Here is a 21,065-nt window from a genome sequence, read left to right as displayed (position 1 = left end):
GCTCACCACTGAGGACCATATTTTGACTTTTGCAGCCCACACAAGATATACAATTACACCCTTCTTCTTCGCGAGCAAACGATAGCACAGTATCAGCCAAAATATAAAATAAAAAGACAGAAGATGCATAGTATACTTCATTTGTTCATTTTTTTCCATTCTTCCCTTCCACCATCGCTATCCCCCCCCCTCATTTTTCTTCTCTCCTTCGGAGAAAGAAAGAAAAAAACAGACTGTAGAAAAAGAAGACAAAGGGTATATCCACCTAATATCCCGACTACGAAGACGAAAGAAAGAAAGAAGACTTTGAAAAACATAAGTCCCAAAAGAAGAAGAAGATGATGAAAAACGCCATCGCTGAATGCTGTTTATGCCTAACACGGTATTTCCCATTTGCCCATTTGCCCCTCATTTCCCGAGTCTCGGAAGTTTCCCTGGTAAGCAATCCCCCATATCTTTCCTTGTTTTTTTTTTCGTTGGGGAGGAAAAAAAGAAAAAATCCCCACGTCTTCCTCATCCTTTTTCAAGGTTGAAGGAAGAAGGGTAATAGTAGTAATCCGATAATGCCTTGATCAATAACACCGTAAAATGCATATTTTCTCCTTCCGTCCCCACCCCATAGCTCACTTCTCTTTCATTCCCACACTCATCATGACTTCGCCTGGCTTAATCTCCTTTTCCACACACATAGCTAGTTCATACGTCATAACCACCTCTCCCTTTTATCGCTTTCGCTCAATAGGCAGTTTACCTTTTCCAAGCTTCATCTTAACAATGAGACGCGGTCTGTCGCTTCCTCCGCGCTCCACACTGACCAAACTGCTCTTGGGGGTGCCACCATTTATGCGCACGCCCGTCTCGAGGCTCTGGCGCTTGAGGGGTCGGTCGTCGTCGCCGCTGCCGAGGATCAACTTGCGTTTCTTGGTGTCGCCTGTGAAGCGTGAGAGGAGGCGGGGTGCGAGTCGTAGCTTGACGATTTTGCTTCGCTTTTGCTTGATGATGGGTCGGGCAACGGGACCAGGTACGGATGCAGTCGGGCGAGGTGGTGGGACAACGGTCGGTCGAGGCGAAGGGGCGGCGCTGGGACGTGGTGAAGGGGCTGCGCTTGATGGCCTGGAAGTTACAGTTGAGCCATTGGCAGTCTTTGTCTTGATCTTGAGTTTGGGGGCAGGTAGGGGAACGGGCGATGACATGGTTGGCGTGGACACGGACTTTGGTATTTTGACGGATGCAATCGCCGGTTTTGATTGAACAGAAGCTGATTTGGGAGTTGGTACGGAGACTCTTGGTGGCGGGACCGGAGTTTTGGTGACTATCTTCGGTGCTGGTACTGAAGCTGCAGTTGGAGCAGTAGCCGATACTGGTGCCGGGGTCCCTGCTTTGGGTGTTGCTGCTGGAGTAGACACCTTCTTCATAGGTTGCTGCATCAATGGTATCTCTGGTGTCGAGGCTCGAGAGTCTGGCTGGGCAGATGTAGGAGCAGAAGCGGCGGCAGGCTGGGATGGCTGAGATGGCTGAGACTGCGGCTGTGATTGTGACTGCGACTGCGACTTTGGCTGCGACTTTGGCTGCGACTGCGGCGCTGGAGATGGCCTAGTGGACTGAGAAATAGGAGATGGCGAATAATGAACGGTAGGAGAAAACGCCATCGATTGACTTCGCGACTTGGTATGCATAGAGTCGACAGCTGTCGGTGGGGACGATGCACTCTTGTTCTTTAGCAACCCACCAATCTTTAGTGACAATTTCGGCTGGCCGGTTGGCTTCACTACTGGCGGCACTGGCTCTCGTAAAGGAAGAGGTGGAGCAACCGGAAGAACTGGAGCAGGGGCTGGAGCAGGGGCTAGAGCAGGGGCAATCAAAGGCCGCTTGGGAGTTGTCCTATATTTCTTGGTCTGCTTGAAGCGCAGCACGGCTTTTCCGAGGTGCTCTACAGTCCAGTAACGTGGAAGGGCCAATTTGACTGGCAGCTTGTTGACTTTTTGGTTGTCAAAGATCATATCGCATATGTCCAAGATCTCAGACATGTCGTTGACAGATAAAGTTGTGGACTTGAGTGCCTCTTCGAGTACCGACCGCAAAGTCTTGTTTCCTTGCAAGTCACTCTTCAACCCTCTCAGGGCCCCGTTAAGGTTCTGACGAGCAAGGGCGGAGGCGCGTTCGGCGTTGCTCGCTTCATTCTCAACCACCAGCGTGTCTGCAGCAGTTTCGGCAGCCTTTTCTGGCGCCCAAACATCGCCAGTAGCCACCTGTCCGATGGCAAGGCCAAGAATACGTAGCATTTGCTTTCTGAAGTATGGTGAAGGATCAGACCGAATCTCATGTACCAGAAACCTCATGACCGAATCTTTGCGGAACATGCCCAGCCGAATGAGACACTCCCATGCTTTTAAGCGCACATTGTCTGCATTCCCTAGTTGCGCATACTGCAGAAACTCGGTAGGTTTGAAGGGAGTCACTCGGCTTGTAACCAGCTTGAACGCACAGTCGAGCGCAGTGGTCGTGTACACGTTCTGGTATGTAGGGATCCATTCGTCAAGCCTCTGGTGTCGAGTAAGCTCTCCAATAGCCTTGTTGGTAAAGTCCTGTTCCTGCGCCCATTCTTCGTGGCTGAGCTCAGAACCTATATTCGTCTTGGTCAGGGTTTCGGCCAGACATCGCATCAGTGTGGCAATGTAGTGGTCGTCGCTGTAATCATTTCCGCGGTTGTCGTTGTATCGCACAAGATCCAGTAGGAAACGCTTAGCCTCTAGTGGTGATCTGCCGTCTTCGCCCTTGATCTTAGCAATGGCCCGAGGAATAGCGCATTGTATCAGATACATGCTGCGGTCAGAAAAGTCGTTTGATCGAGTCATTGGCGAGTTTGGCAAGCAGAACAGCTCACGAAAAGCCTTCTTCAAGTGGAAGAGTCCAACCCACTGAGTCCGCTTCAGCGCGCTCTGGGCAAGGACCATGGCAGCCATAGTCCGTATACCGTGAAAATACCGATTGTCCATTAACGTCTTAACCAGGAAAGTGGAGATCAAAGGGTGGCCCTCTTTGTTGGCAAGAAACTGTATGGACTCTGCTTGTGCAACAACATCCTTGTCCTGCTGCAACTGCGAGACGTACATGTACGACGGCATGTCTTCAATATTGGTCCGACATATCCATTCAAAGTCTGCGTCGATGCGGATCCACTCGTACGCTTCCCCCTCCTGCTTAGCTTCGTCTTTCTGTGGCCAATCGTCGAGTCGCCACTCTTCGTGTTCTTGGGGTGAAGTAAACAGGTCTCCTAACATGTAAAATGTGACGTCTTCTTGTGTTTCGCCGGAAGCATCGAGACCAGCGGCAGCGGCCATACGCTCCTTGTTTAATCGATTCCTTTTTAATCGCTTGTATTTGGTATTGTACGGAATCTCAACTTTGACATTATTCGAGTTGATGTCGACAATATGCTCATAGGGGGTGCCATCGGCTTCGTGGATCCTGATAGTCATGGGGCCTACGAAAGTGGGATATCCTGTTGCTGACCGCAAGTCGCGAGATTTCTGTTTCGCTTCGCGCATGAAGTCATCTGCCGCAAGACCGTTCTCAATTGTTGTAATGGATGAGTCGGCTTGGAGCTGTTTGATGGTAAGCTGAACCACTTGCTTCTTCTTATTGAACGAAGGAACACAGTGAAATGTGGGGCACCCTGCGCCTACAATCCACTGCTGAAAGAAAGATTCGAGCTTCTGGTGGCCTACTTTCTCGCAAATATCAAGAAAGTCATCAGTGGTGACGGCGCCGTTGGGGTACTTTCCTTGCCGAGCATTAAACAGCATCCGGTACAAGCACCTGTCAACACCGTTCTTGCCGCTCTGTTTTACCAGGCGGTTATGCAGAATAGAGAGGACCATAAGCGACTTGAGTTCCATAAATTCGGCCTCACGAGGATCCAACTGCATGTGCTCTGCAAGTTGCTGAAGCGACGGGCGCTTGCGGTCCATGTAGATGACCTTATCTACCATCAATTTTTGCCTGAAGCGCCAGTCATTCCGACCAAAGAGTTCTTTGAGGTACAGTTCGGCCATGAACCACGAGCCACCAACGATGATCCAGTAGTCTTCTAGATTGTGTGCGATAACATCCACGCCTATCCACTGGCTAGCTACTGCGTGTACCAATACCCTGGTCGTGTGCTCGAGTGGCTCCCAAACGGTTTCCGGGAAGAGCAGGCGCGAGCTGCAGATTGAAAACGAGGCTGTGTGCGCAGTATCGCAATCCAGATCGTCTACAAATGCGAGTTTGTAGGAATTCCCAAAAGCATAACTTTGAAATCGCTCCGTGAAGGTATCGAGAGCTCGAGCGAGCATCATGGCGCTGTTCCGGACCTCGTTCTCCTTACCGGGCAAGCAGAATGCGTGGACTTTGATAGCATTTTCGCCCAAGCGCTCGTCATCCAGGGTATCACGGTATTCGGAGAGGTCGACATGTTCGAAAGGTCCGATGACAAAGCCAATGTGCTGGGGGAGGACGGGAGTGTCGCATGAGAAGCTTGCAGTCTTTCGGGCTGGGTCGGCAGGATCGAGAATCTATGCACGTTAACAAAGCATACGCAATAAACGGGGGAAGGTACTAACGTCATCGGTCAACGTGCCGGAACAAATGACTTGCATTTCCATGGCCTTCTCTTCCTCGGATAGATCAGTTTGCTCATCATCCACATCCAACATGACACTGTCGGCTTTATCGACTCCATCGGCTGGTGATCCATTAGGGTTCGCATTCGGTGGCGAGGGTTTGCTGAGAGCATCGCCCAGCGTGCGCGGGTAGCGAATGGAGACTTCGAAGATACACCTCGTCTCACCGTCGTCTATACAGGGAAACAGGCAAGATGCGGTACCGGGGAAAGATGAGTTGCGCGTATATGCATGCGGGAAGCGAGCGTCTCCATCTTCGACACCGACAAAGTGAAGCGCGTCCCGGAAATCTTCTAGTTCATATTCGATCTCGAGCTTCAGCGGCGCGTAAAAGGTGCCTGGTGCGTCATCCGTCATGCCAGCCTCCGAGGGCTTCACTTCCCGAATCCTGACCCTGTCAGGCACTGTAATGACCAGCTCGTCCTCGGCGCCGGAGGTGTGTCGCGCTATGCGCTGCTTGAGGAAGTGATACTGCTCGAGGCCGGTGCCGGGGTAGAGGGTTAGGCGCTGGTGCAGATTCGAGTAGCTAAAGGCGGCCTTCTCGCCTTGGATACGGATGCTCGTGGGACGGAGTTGGCGGCAATTGAGGGTGATGTCTCGCAGCTGGGCCTGGTCGGGCTGGATGTCGAGCGTGGTCAGGCCCTTGACCCGGCGCGGTGCAAAGCTGAAGTCGAGCTCGAGCTGCTGCTTCAGCAGGGTAAAAGAGTCGCCCGACGAGGCGTCGTCCATTGCATCGGCGAGCTCGAGGGGCGCCATTATGGGCGGCGCAGGCAGTCCTGGCTCCCGGGTGTGCGGCCGGGCTGGGGAGGGGCGGAAGGCAAGGGGCGCTGGGTCGAAGGCTGCGGTCGTTGTTGAGGGCACGCCCGGCTCTGCCATGCGCGTTGTTCGGGAGTATCGCGACGATGGACGCTAACATACGTGGCCCGTGCATCTACACTAGGCTGGCGCGCTTTCACTTTCCCCGACGTCACAGCTCCACCCAACACCAGTTCACGTGTTGGGATATGCTCAATATGTATACCATTTTCACTTCAACGCTCTCAGCTTAATAGTCAAGACTTCTAGTAACGATTATAGATCTCACATCATCACGAATACATCTTAGGCCAAATCATATCACTATGTCCGTACAGCGAAAAACCCCGTACGAGCAATATCAAAATATCATACCTATATTGAAACAGATTTCCTTTCCAACCCCAAGAATCACGTGAACACCCTCTTCCGCATTCCCACCTCCAACCCCACCGGCTTCCTCAAGAAACCCTCTCTAGTCTCCATCTCCTCCTGCCTAAGCTCAAACTCATACCGCCTAAACACCGTCGCAACGATCAATGCCAGCTCCATCTCAGCGACGTTTCGGCCCACGCAAGCCCGTGGACCATAGCTGAATGGAATGAACGCCGCCTTTTGCTTCTCTGTGATGTTCTCCCAGCGTTCGGGACGGAACGTGTCTGCGTCGGGACCCCAGATCTCGGTGGAGTGGTGGATCGTATAGGCTGGCACGGAGAGAACGGTGCCTTGAGGGAAGTGGTGACCGAGAATCGTGATGCCAGGACCAGGAGGGATGAGGCGCGGAAGTCCGAGAGACGATGTGCTGTGGATGCGCATCGCCTCTTTAATCACAGCGTCCAAGTATGGAAGGTCCTTGACTTGAGCATAGGAGGGGACGGCATCTGGGTCTGGAAGCGCAGTGTCCAACTCTTTCTGTAGCTTTTTGACAACTTCAGGGTGTTTGAGGCAGTGGTAGAGGAGGGCGCACGAGGTGTTGGAAGTAGTGTCTGAGCCGGCAATTAGTTGAGTAAGGGCTTCTGCTGTAAGCTCTTCACGACCGAGTTTGTTGCCAGTTTCGTCGCGGCCCTCCATCAAGCGGGCGAGTAGGTCCACACGGTCGGACGGCTTTTCAAGACGAGCGTTGACACGAGCGATGGCGATACCAGCAAGATTCTCGATGGCCTTCATGCCTTGGCTGAAGAATGGGTCCGGGAAGTACTTTGCATAGGGCTTGATGGCAGGAAAGATTCCGACAGTTCTGCGACATGTTAGTCCATCATGCCAGCCAAAAGTTACAGACAGTAATTTAACATACCCGCTGACCTCTCCCCTTCGGTTCAACACCTCGATAGCCGGTGCATATGTAATCTTTCCATTCCTGGCGACCTCAGCCTCATCTTTTCCCTTCTTCAGCATGCCGAAAGGCTCTCCAAAAGCCAAGTCACCAATGACATCAAAGGCGAGGTAGTTGAACCAGTTCAGCGCATCCATGTTATACCATCCTCCGTTGTTCTTGGCACCATCAGCTCGGCGATCCCACTGATTCTGCAATTCCTGCAAGTTGTGGTGAATGTACTGTTCGAACTGCAGCACACTTTTGGCAGAAAAGGTGTGGGCGACCGTCTTCCTCTTCCTGGTGTGCTCAGCACGATCCCGAGTGTTGAACAGCCCTCTCTTAATCGATACGAAAGCGTCGTAGTAGTCGCTCTTCAAGAAGCCGTTGCCATGGCCGTAGACTTGGGTAATGGCGTCTGCATCAGCAATGCTGACATGGTGAGGCTGAATGCGAACGAGCTTTCCAAGCTTTTTGTGTGCTTCGTGAACGGCAAGGAAGCGCTTCCCGCGGCGGCACTGGTAAAGCAGCCAGAGATTAGTCCAAGCGGCCGGGAATGGCGCCGGTATGTCGCGGATCTGCCAGTTCCGAAGGTATGGGAGAAGATAGAAGAGAACCGGCAGAAGGAGTATGGTATAAGGCGTCAAGAGAAGTGATGTTAGAAACATTGTTACCAACGAGAGCGAGGGTTCGCAAGCAACGTAAGGTCAAGGGACAGCCGTCTGCTAGTTGTTTATAGCACTGAGTTCGAGCGTCTTCACCTGTGGGGTAATGCTGTGCAAACAAAGGAATCCCACTGCTCTCCTTCCTTGCGTCTGGACGTAGACTCAGCCATCCTTATACTTTCCCGCTCGTGCCTCTCCATGGGCATAATCTCCCCGTCAAGCAGGCTTGTGGAGCTTCGTCGTTGGTAAGTTCCGATGCCGACACGCGACGGATAAACGTCAGACCTCAAATCTGCGGCAATACTGTTGTAAGCTTTTGTCGGCAGCCAATCACATGGCTTCAGTATCCTTTTTACAATAGCCGTGTCGTGATTCCGAACGACCTGTAAACCCGGCTCCAAGACCCCGCCTTGCACTAGTGCGCCGAGTATTCCCCGCGTTTCTGTCGTCTTCATCGGGAGACGTTGCCAACGGCCAGCAGCCGATCGCACTTGCTGCTGTCCGAGAAATATGCGCAGAAAGACCCACATGGTGGTGAATGCACTGTGTGAAAGCATCAAGGAATGACGTGCAGCCTGCTGTTGTAGTACAAGACTAACGACCTATCCGCCGCATGTATGCGTTGTGCGACCCCAGAATCGGGAATATTGCGGAAATAGACGCGCCCTGTGCGCCGAAACGAAGCGCATGCAAAGTCAGCTCAGCAGCGTCATCAAGTGGGCCGACAAGGTGCGATGTTTCGAAGAGGGTATTAAGTACATTAAGAAACCAAGACTATCTAGATGTGTGAAACCGTCTTCCAACTGCAAAAGTTACTCGAGTTAGTCAGACAGGTATTAGGGCTGCCCGTTGCTACTAACAGCAAAACGCCTAGTGGTATCATGCCTGCGAATCATCCATCCATTCATCCATGCCCCTTTACTATAACCTGTGTATATTCTCCAACAGAATGTATACTTTAGTTGTTGTCTTCGTCATCCGAGAAAAAGTTCAGGATAGCCTTGACCGCCATAGGGCCCAGCCCATGAGGCGGATAGCAGATATAACTCGGGTCGTCCGTCGCGCCCAGCTTCTCGCGAAACTCGGTCTTGTTGGTGAGCTTGAGCTCAGTTGCAATCGCGTGGTATGCGCGACTGAGGACCTTGACACGCGTACCCTTGACATTGTGTCCAGGACTGAACTTGGAGCTAGCACCACCGCCAAAGGTGACGCTTGTAGCGCCGCTTGCTGCGACTTGCTTGAGAGCATGTGTGACGACTTGCTCAATGGAGCCACTGGGTGCGCCGGGGAAGTCCAGAGAGTATTTGACTTGCCAACCGTGGTCTGGCGACAGCTGGGCCATGGTGACAAAAGCAACAATGGTACCATCAGGTGCAGTTGCAACGTGATACTGGCGATGCTCCTCGTCTTGCCATGGGTGAATATTGGTCAAATGAACCTGCTTGCCCTTGCGATTCTTCAGCCAATCCTCCACACGAGCATCGACCTTTTGCTTGACATCTGGCGGTGGTGGCGAGCCGAGAGCGTAGTCGGTAATCTTAACCCCCTCTTTCTCAGCATGGCGAATCTTGCGCTGCACATCCGAGTCCTTGTCGGCAGGGTTGTGTGCAGGGTCAACGCGCTGCTCTCCAGTAACGGAGAATGTGCGCCAGTTGAACTTCGTTGCCAGAACCTCCTCGGCTGCCGATCCTACAAGTAGCCAGAGCGGCTTAAGGTTGCGCTCCTTCTTGATATATCGGAGATAGCCAGACATGGTCTTGAGGTACTGCGACTCGTGGCACAGAGGGTCACCAACGGTGATAGCGAAGCCATCCTGAGGCACGAAACCAACAGCTGCACCGGTGTTTTCGTCTCGCCAGATCTCTGTGCGGGGCTCCAACCATGATGTATTTGTGGCATCTCCGTAATTGGCGATGAGCTTCTCAATGGGTTGAAGGTCTATCTTTGCGACAGCGCGGTCTTGTCCCTCCCACGGAGGGTGCATCGTGCTTGCCTCTGGGTGGCGTAGCTGTTTGATGACTGGTTTCTCTGGCAAACTCTTTGGATCGCGAGGGAACATGGAAGCATGACGAATGTTTCCAAGGCCCATCATCAACATGAGGATACGCTCGAGACCAATACCACCACCGCCGTGTGGTGGTGTACCCCATTGGAAGGCCTGGATATAATCTTCCATGGAACTGGGGTCAATCTTGAGCTTGCGCATCTTGTCCAGTAGCATATCAGCGTCGTGGATACGCTGACCACCACTCAGGATTTCTTGGCCTCGACAGAATATGTCGAATGAATTCGTGAGTTTGGGGTTGTTTGGGTCGCTCATGGCATAAAAGGGTCGAGCGTTTGCTGGGAACTTGTCCAAGACGTAGTAGTCGGTGCCTAGCTTCTGCTTGATAACACGGCCAAGCTGGACCTCGTCCCTGGTTCCCAAGTCTTCGTTCTCGTCAAGCTCGTTTCCATCGTCATCCCTCCACCCAGACTCATTCAACATACGAACACCTTCAGCGAATGGGATGATGGGGGTCTCATCAAGCCAGACCAAGTCCTCGTGTGGGAAGTGCTTTTTGATGATTTCAATCTCAGGGCGATACTGCTCATAGATACCCTTAAAGATGGCCTTAAACGTGCGATCCAGCACACGCAAGACTTCGTGGTAGTGTTCGTCAATCTGCATCTCGAGATCGAGACCGGTGTATTCAGTCAAGTGTCGGTAGGTGTTACTGTTCTCAGCACGGAACACGGCGCCAATCTCGTACACCCTGCCGAAATCCGCAGAGATGGCCATTTGCTTGGCCAATTGAGGGCTCTGGGCTAGGAAAGCGCCACGGCCGAAATAGTCAATCTTGAAGACACTGGCGCCAGACTCTGTTGCACCACCTTGCAGCTTGGGTGTGTGGATTTCAATGAACCCCTCTGTGTCCAAATGCTCACGGAACAGCCTGCAAATTCCAGACTGAATGCGGAAGATGCCCTGCGATGCAGTTGTCCTTAGGTCGATTACGCGGTTGTTGAGACGAGTGCGGTCTGCAATCTTGACTCGGGTATGTCCCTCCTTGCGTTCCTCGCCGGCCAGCTTAGCGGCTTCAGCGTCGACCTCAGCCTGGGATACCTCGGCTTCGTTGACGTTGAAGGGAAGGTGGTCTGTAACTGAGGCTTCGACGTGCAAAGCGTGGACTGAAATCTCGACGTCGTGGATGGTGGCACCAAGGACCTCGCCCTGCTTGGCCTTGGGTTCCTGCAGGATACCCTTGACAACAACCACCGTCTCGGCGTCGAGATGCTCTGCCCAGTACAGCATGTATTTGGAAATATCTGCGTGCTCCATAAGAACGCCCTGAATGGTAGCGAGCTGCTGGCGGAACATCATGAAGACAAACTTGGAGCTCATCTTTCTCAGGTGGTGGATACGGGCACGGAAGACAACTTCCTTGCCAACATCCTTTGCGGAGAAGTCCTGGATCTTATGGCGAGGCTCGTGTTTCCATTCACCGGCGTAGCTGTTGGGAGGGATGACACCGTACTTGGCCCTCTGCTCGGGCGTGAGTTCAGCAAGAGCCTGTTGCTCCATCTCCTTCCTACGGCGCTCCAGCTCCATCTCCTTCTCGCGGTTTTGCTTGTAGCGCTCTTCTTGCTGGGCCTGTTTCTCATGCTTGCGCAGCTGTCCGCGGGACATGGGCTCGCCATCGCGGTTGAGGGGTGTGTCATCGTCACTGGAGTCGTTGCCAATGTGGAGCTTCTCCTTGACGGCGCGCATGGGGCTGCTGGCGGAGAGGGAGCTTGAGCGCTGGTGGGAGTTTGCCTTTGCAGACGAGCGATTGGGGCTATCTGTGCGGCGGTGGAGGATGCCGCTCAGGGAGCCACGATGCTGCCCGTCGAGGCTGCTCCTGCTCTCAGTGGGCGAGGAAGGGTCATTGCGCTTCAGGTCGGCACTGGCCCGGCCAGTGGGCAGAGTGACGGAGGAGCGCGGAGTGCTGGCGGGTGAGCGTGCCCTGCCATTGGTGGTGGGCGACTTGACGCCGCTCTTGTCGTCGTCAGAGGTAGAACCGCTATGGCCCGGCTTGAGCTTGTCTAGCGCTTTCTTGAGAGAGCCCATTGTTGCAATGGTGCGAGAGCTGTGCCCGTTGTGCGTGGTTAGACTACCTAGGCGCAGAGTGGGGCAAGCCGACGCGGGGGAGTTGCTTGAAGAGCAGAGAGTAGGCGGGAGGGGCAACCTTGGGCGTTGAGAAAGAAAAAAAGAACAACTGAAGTCGAAAAGCTACTAGCAGGCGGCAGAGCAGATGCGACGTTCAAGTATAGCAGCTAACCGGGCCACGGCGTGACGGGCACGGAGGGCGGAGGGTAAATCGGCTATGACGTGAGAGCGTGCGGGCAGCAGACTAGGTTCGTCCGGCCTTAGCGCGGCAGAGGCTTAGTAGCGATCCGAGGGAAGGCGCAACCCTTGCGCAAGCGTGACGTAGCTGGCACGCTTCTAGACTGCTAGACTGCTAGACTGCACCTCTTGTCTGTCTCGAGTAAGAGTATCGAGTATCCAGACTTGCACCCAGGAGCCCGCGGACTCCAATGACAGCGACGGCGGCGGGCAATGACAGCAGGTGTACGGAATGGAATGGAGAGGTGCTGGCAACAAGACTGGCGACATGGTTGAGTAATAAACGCCCGCCAGAGAGCCCCAGGCCACCAGTGTCTTCCGCAACTGTCCGCTGCTACTGCTGCCACAGCTGACACATGTTCCCCATGCGTCGATTATGCTTCTCCTTGTGGCCAGGCGCGTGCTGACAAGCATTGCTTCATTGCTTGGAAAACTCTTCGGTCGGGCCTCGACACCCCACTGCAGCCACGCCCCTACGCCTGCGCCAGTCGGACGGGCTGGTTGTATAGTGTAGATATCGTCTAGCCAAGCCGTACAGGATGACGAGCGTCAATGTCTGCCTGCACCTCCCGCCGGGTGAAACCGGCCCTAGTGGCCGTGGTTGGTCGCTTCCTCGCACCTCCCTGCTCATGCACTTTGTCGCCTGGCCCATGGCATTCTCTCCCAAATCCATCCTCCTCGCCCAAACACCCGCCAACACTCGCCCCTTCATCTATCCCCTATCATGCACATGGCACAGAAAACCGGTTCCCTTGCCCCGCTGCATCACATGGCAATCGCCAGCGCACACGAGAATCCCGATCAGCCACAAGCTAGCCTACATCGACGATCGTCCTGCTAGAGAACAGGTTCTGCCAGGCACACTGCGTCCCTGGGCATCGCCCTCCAACTATGCAATCACCCACAGCTCTGCCGGTACCCGCTCTTCCCCCCCCCCCCACGATCACTCTACTCGGCACATGGCTTTGTTCATAACATGGGCTGCTGCTGCACGCCATGTCGAGCATAAATCATCGATTGCATCTCAATTGCGAGCCGCTACTATGCATCCGCTAAACCTATCAAAGACAGCCTCCTTATATGTACCTGCATTTACAGAGCGTATTAATTAAGTATACCAAGTAGGCTCCGGAATCTCGTCCAACAGTGCAAACCGACCCAACTCCCGATTCTTATATGCGACAGGATCGTGCAGCGTGTGCGTCCTGATATCTCGCCAGAATCGATCCAAGCCCACCTTTTGGCTCGTCGCCTTTGCACCAGTGACCTCAAACACTCCCGAAGTAATGCGGAGGCCAGTGTCTGTTGCCACAACTTTGATGCTTGCCACCCATTCTGCCAGCTCGCCTCGCTTGCGTGCCGTCAGCTTTGCACGCCTGTCAAAATCACCTCCGTAGTTCTGGTAAATGGCGTCGACTTCTTGGCCTGCGCGGTCTGCAAGGGCAGAGGCGGCACGGAGATGGGCATGGAAACTGCCGTAGCGTTCGAGGATGTAGAATTCATCCGTCGCTTTTTCCTTGTTCTACTCGCGCCATTAGCAACACACACATCAGAGTTTGTAGGCACTGATGTGCTTACATCACCGCCAAAAGGCCATGCCCGAGTCCCCTTCAACGTGTACTTGGCGGCGTACTGCTGTGCACCAAGAGCAATGCCAAGATAGAAGTTACTAAAGACAAGCTGGATGGTTGGGAGAAGCAGCGTTGCAAACGGTATCTGCAGCGCGCGTGGGTCGGGTTCCTTCTTCTCAATGTTCCAGCCCAGCGCATCCACCCACGGCACACTCACGTCGGAGATTTTGACACTGCCAGATTCCGTCAAACGGAGGCCAATGTTGTTCCAGTCATGTCCGAATTGGATGCCAGGTTGGTTTGTCTTTGCAAAGGCGAAGATGTGGTTCCCGGTGTTTTCGTAGACACCCTCAAGAACAGTAAGATCGGAAACAACGCCACCCGTGTTGAAGAACTTGAACCCATTGAAGACAATATTGTCGCCATCAGATTTAATGGACAGGTCACTGTCTCTAGGATTGACAGCACCGCCAATGAAATAGTTGTTCTCGATGATGAGCTTTTGAATGCGATCGGCCTGTTCAGCTGAGCCGACAACGCTTGCTGTGGTCGACCAGAGAAGGTGGTAGCCAAGCAGCATACCAATCGAGCTACGACAATCAGTACGCATAGTCAAGAATATCAATTCAAACCATACCCATCTGCTTCAGCTACTTTCCGAATCGCTTTGTAACCTTATTCCAAGTCAGTGTCAGCTGCCTATATCTCAGGTACAAGAACTTACCAACACTCCAAGGTTGGCCACCACCACCGTACTGCTTTGGACCGAGAACTTTGAGAAGTCCAGAATGCTTGAGCAAAGCTACTTCGGCTCGGGGAGACTTGTTTTCTTGGTCTCGCACAACAGCATCAGCAGCAAGAACGTCGGCGACAGCTTGGGCACGTTCAAGCCAACCCGCTTCATCTTGCGGAATCGATGACCATGTCTTCTCGTACTCTGCATAGACAGCCGGGTCTCTAAAGTTGACGTGTTGGGCGTTACCGGCCTGGCCATTAGTTCCATTAGTTCCGTTCGTGGCAACCATCGTGTGCGTCTGAGATGTTGATATTTTCTATCTACGTGGTGTACAAATCTCTACACTCCCGTACATATCTTTATATGCACACTCTTGCTGACCCGATTTTGGGATCATACCATATCCCAAATGTATTGCGTGCTATTCTTCCATTTTTTAGACATATGCGGGGGTGTGTTTTGCTCAATGAGTGGGGTGTGGTAGTTATCAGAATGGAGGGGTGTAGACAAGGATATCCTGCCGAGCTTGTACATGCGTCCGGATCAGGGTCGAATTGTCTGCCGGCACGCAAATGGAGCTAGCGTAGCTTTGATCTCGTAGAGTAGATTGCCAATGCAGTAGCGTTCTAACACTCCAACATGCGGGCACGGCATTCAGACGCCGATCTTCGCAGCGACAAACACCTACATCCTTGTATTTGTGCTAACCTAAATGTAGGCTGTGACCCCAATAATCAAACCCACCACCGACCCCGAACCGCATTCGCCATCTAACCCCTCAATCGCATCATCCTCAATCCGGCTTTCCCACATGCTATCACAGTCTCTCCACAAGCTGCACATCTCCAACGTCCCTCATGTCACTCCAACGTGGGGGTAGTGCTGCGTGCCACTTACTCCGTCTTCCTGCTCTTCGCGAAGAACCTTGAAGTGTCTCCAAGTGGTAGCTCAATAATCGAGTCTTTTAGCAACAGGGCGAACTCCAGGTACCATCCTATAAAATGGTGTACAAAGTCAGTTTACATCTCATATACGACTTACCGACAATAGATGCTTACCGGCTAATCCGGACAAAAAGCAGAAAGCCCCACCACCCTTCTTGAGAGCAATTGAGGCACCGGCATGTCCATCTGCTACAGCGAAATAGGATGCAGCGATCAATAGGAACCCCAGCTCCACGGTAAAGAAGATGATTATGTATACCAAGTTTGTCGGCAATGATGCCACCAAGAATACCAAGGCGAAAACTGTCCTAGTAGATTCGTAGGTACGAGGTCAGTGTATATCCCATATGCATTTTGTACATTTATCTCTTACCACACTACACTCTTGTTAGCGGCGCTGTCGCTTCTTGGTCATCTTGAGAAACTGACTGATCATGAAGAACCCGAGAGCGTTGTTGAGTTCTTTTACGTTATCTCCATATGCCGCCACAATTCCAAAGGATGGAGTCAGGATCGCACCATAACCGGCGTAGAACAGACCTTGCCGCGAGTCAGCCAACATTCTCTAGCAGCCGAGTGATCCAACATACCAAAGGCACTAAACACTGTATATGCGAAGCCATTGCCCACAGAGAGCTCCCACTGCGCAGTAACCACCAGGCCTATCTTGGTATTAGCCACGTCTTACAAACGCAATATATGCCAGTTACTTGCCAAAGGCGGCCGCGAAGAAGAAATTGGCTACAAAAATGTTGTTCGTGGTAACTCCTCGCCATTCCATTAAACTGAATGACAATGCCGTCAGAGTCGTCGCAAACACCCCGATTGGAAGTGCTGTCTTCAAATCTTAGCAAAATCGTGTGTCTTGTGGTTAGCATCACTTACTCCAGAACCCAACGTCTTCGGAGCGGGAGCTGGTATAACAGGTGCCTCGTAGGTAACCTGTCTTTCGATATCAGTATTTCCAGAGCTTTTCAGGTCAGTTGCCGAAGAGTTAGCCATGATTGTCTCTGTGCATGAGAGGATTCACATAATCTCCTGGATCCAATCGATCGCCTTTTGTACTGAACCGAATCGAGCATCAATTGATGTGGCATTAGTCTCTGCATGCTGGGCACTTGCTACCCGTATGTATTCATCGCGACTGTTGGAGAATGGATGGCGTGATTCGGCCTTACTTGTGACGCTGGGTAAGGTTTTGCATCCCATTCGAGTTTTCATAGTCCTACGTTTTGTCGAAATGCACTATATCATCCAAGTCATTACACTATAGCATGGCGTGTACCTTGTTCGGCACTACTATCCACGACAATCACGCCTTCGACTTTCCAGATTGTCTCATTCCTTCTAGATTTCAGGTCGTTGACATCCAACCAAAGAAGCCGCGGCCGTAGAATAGGCTATCATAGGAGATACTAGGATCCTAGAGTCAAGACGGACTAAATTAGGGCAAGATCGTCGGTGGAGAGAAGGCTATCTATGGACCTGGATTATAGTTCACCTACCTGGTCTGATCCCCCGTCAACCCCGCAGACCTCACGTATGCTTACATATCACGCAATCTACGCTTATAATACGCACATTTGGTCGACGATGATTTATTCAGCGTCAGGATAGTAGGACATTTCGTTATAAGACCTTTCGAAATACAATCTGATTATCAAATCCGTTCTTGATAATTAATCATTTCCACAAGACAGACATGTCGCCGTCACGCAAGAGACAACGGACAGGTAACATGGACGGGATATGATAATCAAAAAGAAAATACACGACTGACCATGCCTTTGTAGAAGTAGAAAGTAGCAGTACAAATGGTACCAACGGACGTGCCAATGGAACAGAAGACAGCTTCACGCCCATACAACAATTGGACATCAACCAGGATCCAGATCGTGTACTATTCGCGTGAGCAGCCTCCCGCCGAAATTGAAAATAATCGCATACCCTAACCTTGGGAAACTATAGATACTGGGTTCCCAACGTTTCCGGTGGTCTCGTAGTCTCCAAAATAGCTCAAAAAACAAGTTGGGACCTCGCATCAAACGTGCGGTACGCCAGGACGGCTGAGGAATATGGATTCGAGTATGCGCTCACTCAAGTCCGCTTCACGGCATCGTACGGAGCCGATAATCAGCACGAGAGTGTTTCCTTTTCTCAGGCCCTATTGCACAGTACTGAACGCCTCAAACTGATTGCTGCTATACTCCCTGGCGTATGGAATCCCACCATTGCAGCAAAGCAGATTGCGAGTATTGATAACTACAGTAACGGCCGTATTGCTGTAAACATGGTTTCAGGCTGGAACAAGAGCGAATTTACTGCCGTCGGACAGTGGTGGCTCGAACACGCTGAGCGCTACAGACGCACCAACGAGTTCATCCGCGCCTTGAAAGGCATCTGGACCGCCGACGACAAGGGCTTTTCATTTGCCGGTGACTTTGTATGTTTCCCCCGTGTTCGGCTGATTTTAACCTCTCAACTGCACAACTCCTTCTTTCCATATACTAACTTTCCCCTACAGTACCAATTCCATGACTACAAACTCGCTCCCAAACCGCTCCAAAAGCCGCACCCCGAAATCTTCCAAGGCGGCAACAGCGACGACGCGCGCCACAACGGCGCAGAGGTAAGCGACTGGTACTTCATGAACGGAAACGACCTCGACGGCTTCCGCGAGCAAATCGCCGACGTCAAGGCTCGAGCCCGAAAGTTCGGTCGCGAAGACAAAGTCCGCTTCGGCGTCAACGGCTTCGTCATCATCCGCGACACCGAAGAAGAAGCTATCCGCGTCCTGAAGGAAATCCAGGGCAAGGCCGACGTCGAGGCCGTAGAAGCTTTTCGTGGTGCTGTCCAGCAGGCTGGTGCGAGCACGGCGAATAAAAAGGGTATGTGGGCGAATAGCTCGCTCGAGGACTTGGTGCAGTATAACGATGGGTTCAAGACGAAGCTTATTGGCACAAAGGAGCAGATTACGGACCGTATTTTGCTGCTTAAGAGTCTGGGCGTGGATTTAGTGCTCACGGCGCATTTGCATTATGAGGAGGATATTGAGAGGTTTGGCAGGGAGGTGTTGCCGCTGGTGAGGAAGCTGGAGGCGGAGGGGAGGGGCAAGGATGCTGAGGATGAGATTCGGAGGACGGGGCATGTGTATCAGAAGGTGGTGTCGTAGCGTTCGTTGTCGTCGAAGATTTGTGTTTGATGTTGGTACTAAAGTCGCGTCATGGGATATAAGCAGTTGCTTTGGTGACACGGCTTTCCAATTCCCAAAATAGCAACAATGATAACAGAAAAAGGAAGAGAGAGAAGAAAAGAGAGATGAATGGATACGAGGTACACTGCCTTGGTAGGTGGCGAATTGATTCCAAATTCAAACAGCATGCTACGAAACTCCATACCTCACTCTTGCAACCAAAAGGACAAGACCCTCGGCAACCACTGCTTGCACACTCCAGCATCCATCACCAAACTCGAGTTGTACTCCTTACGAAAAAAAACCCTACTACGACTGCCCCAGGATCCACACCTCCCCATTACTCGACGTATCAGACGTCATATACAACCTCCCAACCTTATCCCACGCCAACCCGGCCGGCCGAAAGCAACCCGAGCTATACCCCGGCCCATTCCCCTGACACCTCTCAACCGCGGGATTAAAAAACACGTCCTGAGCCGCCGTAGTACTAGTCAGCGGCTCTACAGGCGTATAACTCCCATCAGCCGCACGCTTGAACTTCACAGCCACGAGCTTGAATCCCGTGACGGGCTGGCGGTTCCAGCTGCCGTGGTAGGTGATATACATTGTCGTACTATTAGCATCGAACTTGCAGTCGATGGGGGCGGAGTGGGGTTGCAGAGTTAATTTGGGGGCGGTGGCTTTGGCGACGCAGGTATCGTCGTTGAGGCTGCTCGTAGGGGTTTGGGTGAACCAGTCGCCGACTTTGAAGGATTTGTCGGTGAAGTCGCTGGGTTTCCAGACGGTGAAGCAGGACGGGTAGCCGTACCAGGCGTTGTTGGGGACCGAGACGTCCCCCATGTAGTGGACTTTTTCGCCGGGGTTGTCGTTGTGGATGTCTTTGCCGTTGCGTTTGAAGTCGTCGCCGCTGTTTTCTACACCCCAGAGCCTGGGTTTGAGATGAGTTTGAAACCCCAATGTTGTATTGTTTTCCAGAAAAAAGACTTACATGTTGTTGCTGTCGAAGCAGATGCCGACTTCGTTGCGCTGCCCGTAACCGGCATTGTAACCACCACTGACGTAGTTGTATCCTCCACTGGGGACACTTGCCAGATTGAAGACCTTGATTATGGCACGTCCTGTCTTTGGGTCTGATGTAGGCTGATCGATATTAGAATTGGAACCATGAGATACAACCAACAGGCTCGAATTCTGGGGCGCAATGGCAAGAGTGCGTGTAAGATGCGAGCCGCCATTGTACATGCCTGTGATGACAGTGGTCCGGGTCCCGAGGGTACCGGCCGTGGCATCGTATGGCCAGGCATAGACCTGGGTCATAGAGCTTGCATACAGCGTCTTGCCATCGTGGCTCAAGGCTATACCGTGGTTGAGGTTGTTCTGGGATATCAGCATCTTTGTCGAAGTGACACAGCCATCCGCTCCCATCTTGTGATAGGATATGCCCTTGCCAGACTGCACAACGAGCATGTTACCCGCATTGTCAAACTGAATGCTTCGAGGGCTAGTCATTCCCCCAGCAATCTTGGTAGCTTTCCATCCTGCTGCCAAGTTGCCTTGGAATGTAGGATTCCCTGCACCAGAGCAGGAAGCGGGGATGACAGCAGTTGCTGCTGGCCTTGCAGTTGCTGATGGTACAATGCTTGTCACAACTGTCGTCAAGTCAGCGGAAGGACTAGCTATGGGCCCCGTCAACAGATTAGCCCGAACTAGAGAATCGAAATCATTGATCCGCGCAGCATCGAGATTGTGGATCCATTTGCCCCAGGCTTGATGGACATTAAAGGCCGAATTGTTCCGAGCTGCATCTTCGACCGCAGAAGTACCGTACGCCCAAGCGAACTCCGTTGTGCCGGTACCATTCAAGAAATGGCGAGCATCTTCGCTGTTTTGCCATCCAGTGCACCCCTTGCAGAGAGCATTGACAGTCCAGTGGGTAGTATTTGTTCTGGTCCCTTTGAGGTACGTGTGTTCGGCTCCGTCGTACCCAAGGGGCAGACCGATACCACTATACCGTATTAGAAAGGGCCTTTTACAACCTGTAGATAGAGACTCACAAGGCGAAGCGAGCTGATACCACTCCAGACTGGCCGCTTGGCCAAGCAACGCTCAGCGGGTTCCAGACCATGTTTCCTCCCCATGAGAAGCCCACCCATTGATTGGTGACTGGAGCAGTAATCCTGATGATGGCATCGTATGGGTCCGTCACTTCCTTGGGGAGCGCAACGCCAAAGGTCATTCCTGTCGCCGGCTCCGTGTATGAAGAGTAGCTAATTTTCGTTTCTGCATCATAAACAACAGTAGATTGTGCCTCACCTTCTTGAGCAAGGGCTTTTCAGCGTTAGAAAATTCCAGTTTCGGAAGCTTACGATACTCACTGTACCCAAGAAATACAGTAGCGCTTCCAATTATCTGGGCGTAACGCATACTGGGTGGTTTGCTGCAGATAGAAAGTTGTTTACTAAGCGTCAACAATCACGGTTAACAGGGTGTTTTTCAGCCTTTTATGTGATCGATAGTGATGATGGTGGCAACAACAAAGAGCCACATGATACCACACTTCCACATCATCCGTCCACAACATGCCATCCTTCTTTTTGTATATTATAAATGAAAATGTTAAAGATGTCCGCGGTGGACCTTCGACCGACCAATCTATAGCCTCGGATCTGTGATCTGCGACAACCTAGTCTCACAAGACTGGTTGATCTGGGGTGTTTGGGCATGCTCGACAGGTTTCAGCCTGAGTATTGTGACAGAATATATCGATTCGTTGGCAGCGATTGGTATTTGATAGTATAAAGCTGCATAGCGCAGGC

At 52.2% G+C, this 21,065-nt stretch overlaps 7 protein-coding genes across 7 annotated transcripts; 1 reads left to right on the top strand and 6 right to left on the bottom strand.

Moving 5' to 3' along the window:
* Positions 1–1,874: 1,874 nt before the first annotated feature.
* On the bottom strand, positions 1,875–5,393 carry COCSADRAFT_44824 (uncharacterized protein; the record flags this gene model as incomplete). Its single annotated transcript, XM_007702916.1, has 2 exons — positions 1,875–4,556; positions 4,605–5,393. Coding segments are annotated over 2 exons (3,471 nt in total), but the record flags the coding sequence as incomplete, so codon positions are not given.
* Positions 5,394–5,671: 278 nt separating this feature from the next.
* COCSADRAFT_120080 (uncharacterized protein) lies at positions 5,672–7,624 on the bottom strand. The gene is made up of 2 exons (XM_007703141.1): positions 6,754–7,624; positions 5,672–6,696 (listed from the first exon to the last, which is right to left on the bottom strand). The coding sequence occupies exons 1-2, from the start codon at positions 7,437–7,439 to the stop codon at positions 5,871–5,873; spliced, it is 1,512 nt and encodes a 503-aa protein (XP_007701331.1). The 5' UTR covers positions 7,440–7,624; the 3' UTR covers positions 5,672–5,870.
* A 472-nt stretch (positions 7,625–8,096) lies between these two features.
* Positions 8,097–11,741, bottom strand: COCSADRAFT_37947 (uncharacterized protein). Its single transcript, XM_007702845.1, has one exon. The coding sequence runs from the start codon at positions 11,524–11,526 to the stop codon at positions 8,395–8,397; it is 3,132 nt and encodes a 1,043-aa protein (XP_007701035.1). The 5' UTR covers positions 11,527–11,741; the 3' UTR covers positions 8,097–8,394.
* A 1,169-nt stretch (positions 11,742–12,910) lies between these two features.
* COCSADRAFT_200689 (uncharacterized protein) lies at positions 12,911–14,689 on the bottom strand (the record flags this gene model as incomplete). The annotated part of the gene is made up of 4 exons (XM_007703140.1): positions 14,098–14,689; positions 14,011–14,047; positions 13,351–13,963; positions 12,911–13,324 (listed from the first exon to the last, which is right to left on the bottom strand). Exons 1-4 carry the CDS (start codon positions 14,396–14,398, stop codon positions 12,911–12,913), a joined length of 1,365 nt encoding a protein of 454 aa, XP_007701330.1. The 5' UTR covers positions 14,399–14,689.
* Positions 14,690–15,002: 313 nt separating this feature from the next.
* COCSADRAFT_93275 (uncharacterized protein) lies at positions 15,003–15,713 on the bottom strand (the record flags this gene model as incomplete). The annotated part of the gene is made up of 4 exons (XM_007703139.1): positions 15,003–15,103; positions 15,168–15,361; positions 15,479–15,593; positions 15,644–15,713. Coding segments are annotated over 4 exons (480 nt in total), but the record flags the coding sequence as incomplete, so codon positions are not given.
* A 1,042-nt stretch (positions 15,714–16,755) lies between these two features.
* COCSADRAFT_27521 (uncharacterized protein) lies at positions 16,756–18,225 on the top strand (the record flags this gene model as incomplete). Its single annotated transcript, XM_007702754.1, has 4 exons — positions 16,756–16,786; positions 16,847–16,961; positions 17,022–17,496; positions 17,578–18,225. 4 exons carry the CDS (start codon positions 16,756–16,758, stop codon positions 18,223–18,225), a joined length of 1,269 nt encoding a protein of 422 aa, XP_007700944.1.
* A 330-nt stretch (positions 18,226–18,555) lies between these two features.
* Positions 18,556–20,673, bottom strand: COCSADRAFT_359247 (uncharacterized protein; the record flags this gene model as incomplete). Its single annotated transcript, XM_007703138.1, has 4 exons — positions 18,556–19,177; positions 19,238–20,254; positions 20,304–20,577; positions 20,625–20,673. The coding sequence occupies 4 exons, from the start codon at positions 20,671–20,673 to the stop codon at positions 18,556–18,558; spliced, it is 1,962 nt and encodes a 653-aa protein (XP_007701328.1).
* Between the last annotated feature and the right edge of the window lie 392 nt (positions 20,674–21,065).

Source organism: Bipolaris sorokiniana (genome assembly GCF_000338995.1).
Source record: "Bipolaris sorokiniana ND90Pr unplaced genomic scaffold COCSAscaffold_9, whole genome shotgun sequence".
NCBI classification, from domain to species: Eukaryota; Fungi; Ascomycota; class Dothideomycetes; order Pleosporales; family Pleosporaceae; genus Bipolaris; species Bipolaris sorokiniana.
This window is presented reverse-complemented; position numbering and strand designations above follow the sequence as displayed.

Coding starts and splice junctions, on each gene's coding strand:
- COCSADRAFT_120080 (XM_007703141.1), bottom strand. CDS start 7,439: ATGTTTCTAACATCACTTCTCTTGACGCCTTATACCATACTCCTTCTG. Junction 6,697..6,753: donor CGAAGGGGAGAGGTCAGCGG/GTATGTTAAATT, acceptor AACATGTCGCAG/AACTGTCGGAATCTTTCCTG.
- COCSADRAFT_37947 (XM_007702845.1), bottom strand. CDS start 11,526: ATGGGCTCTCTCAAGAAAGCGCTAGACAAGCTCAAGCCGGGCCATAGC.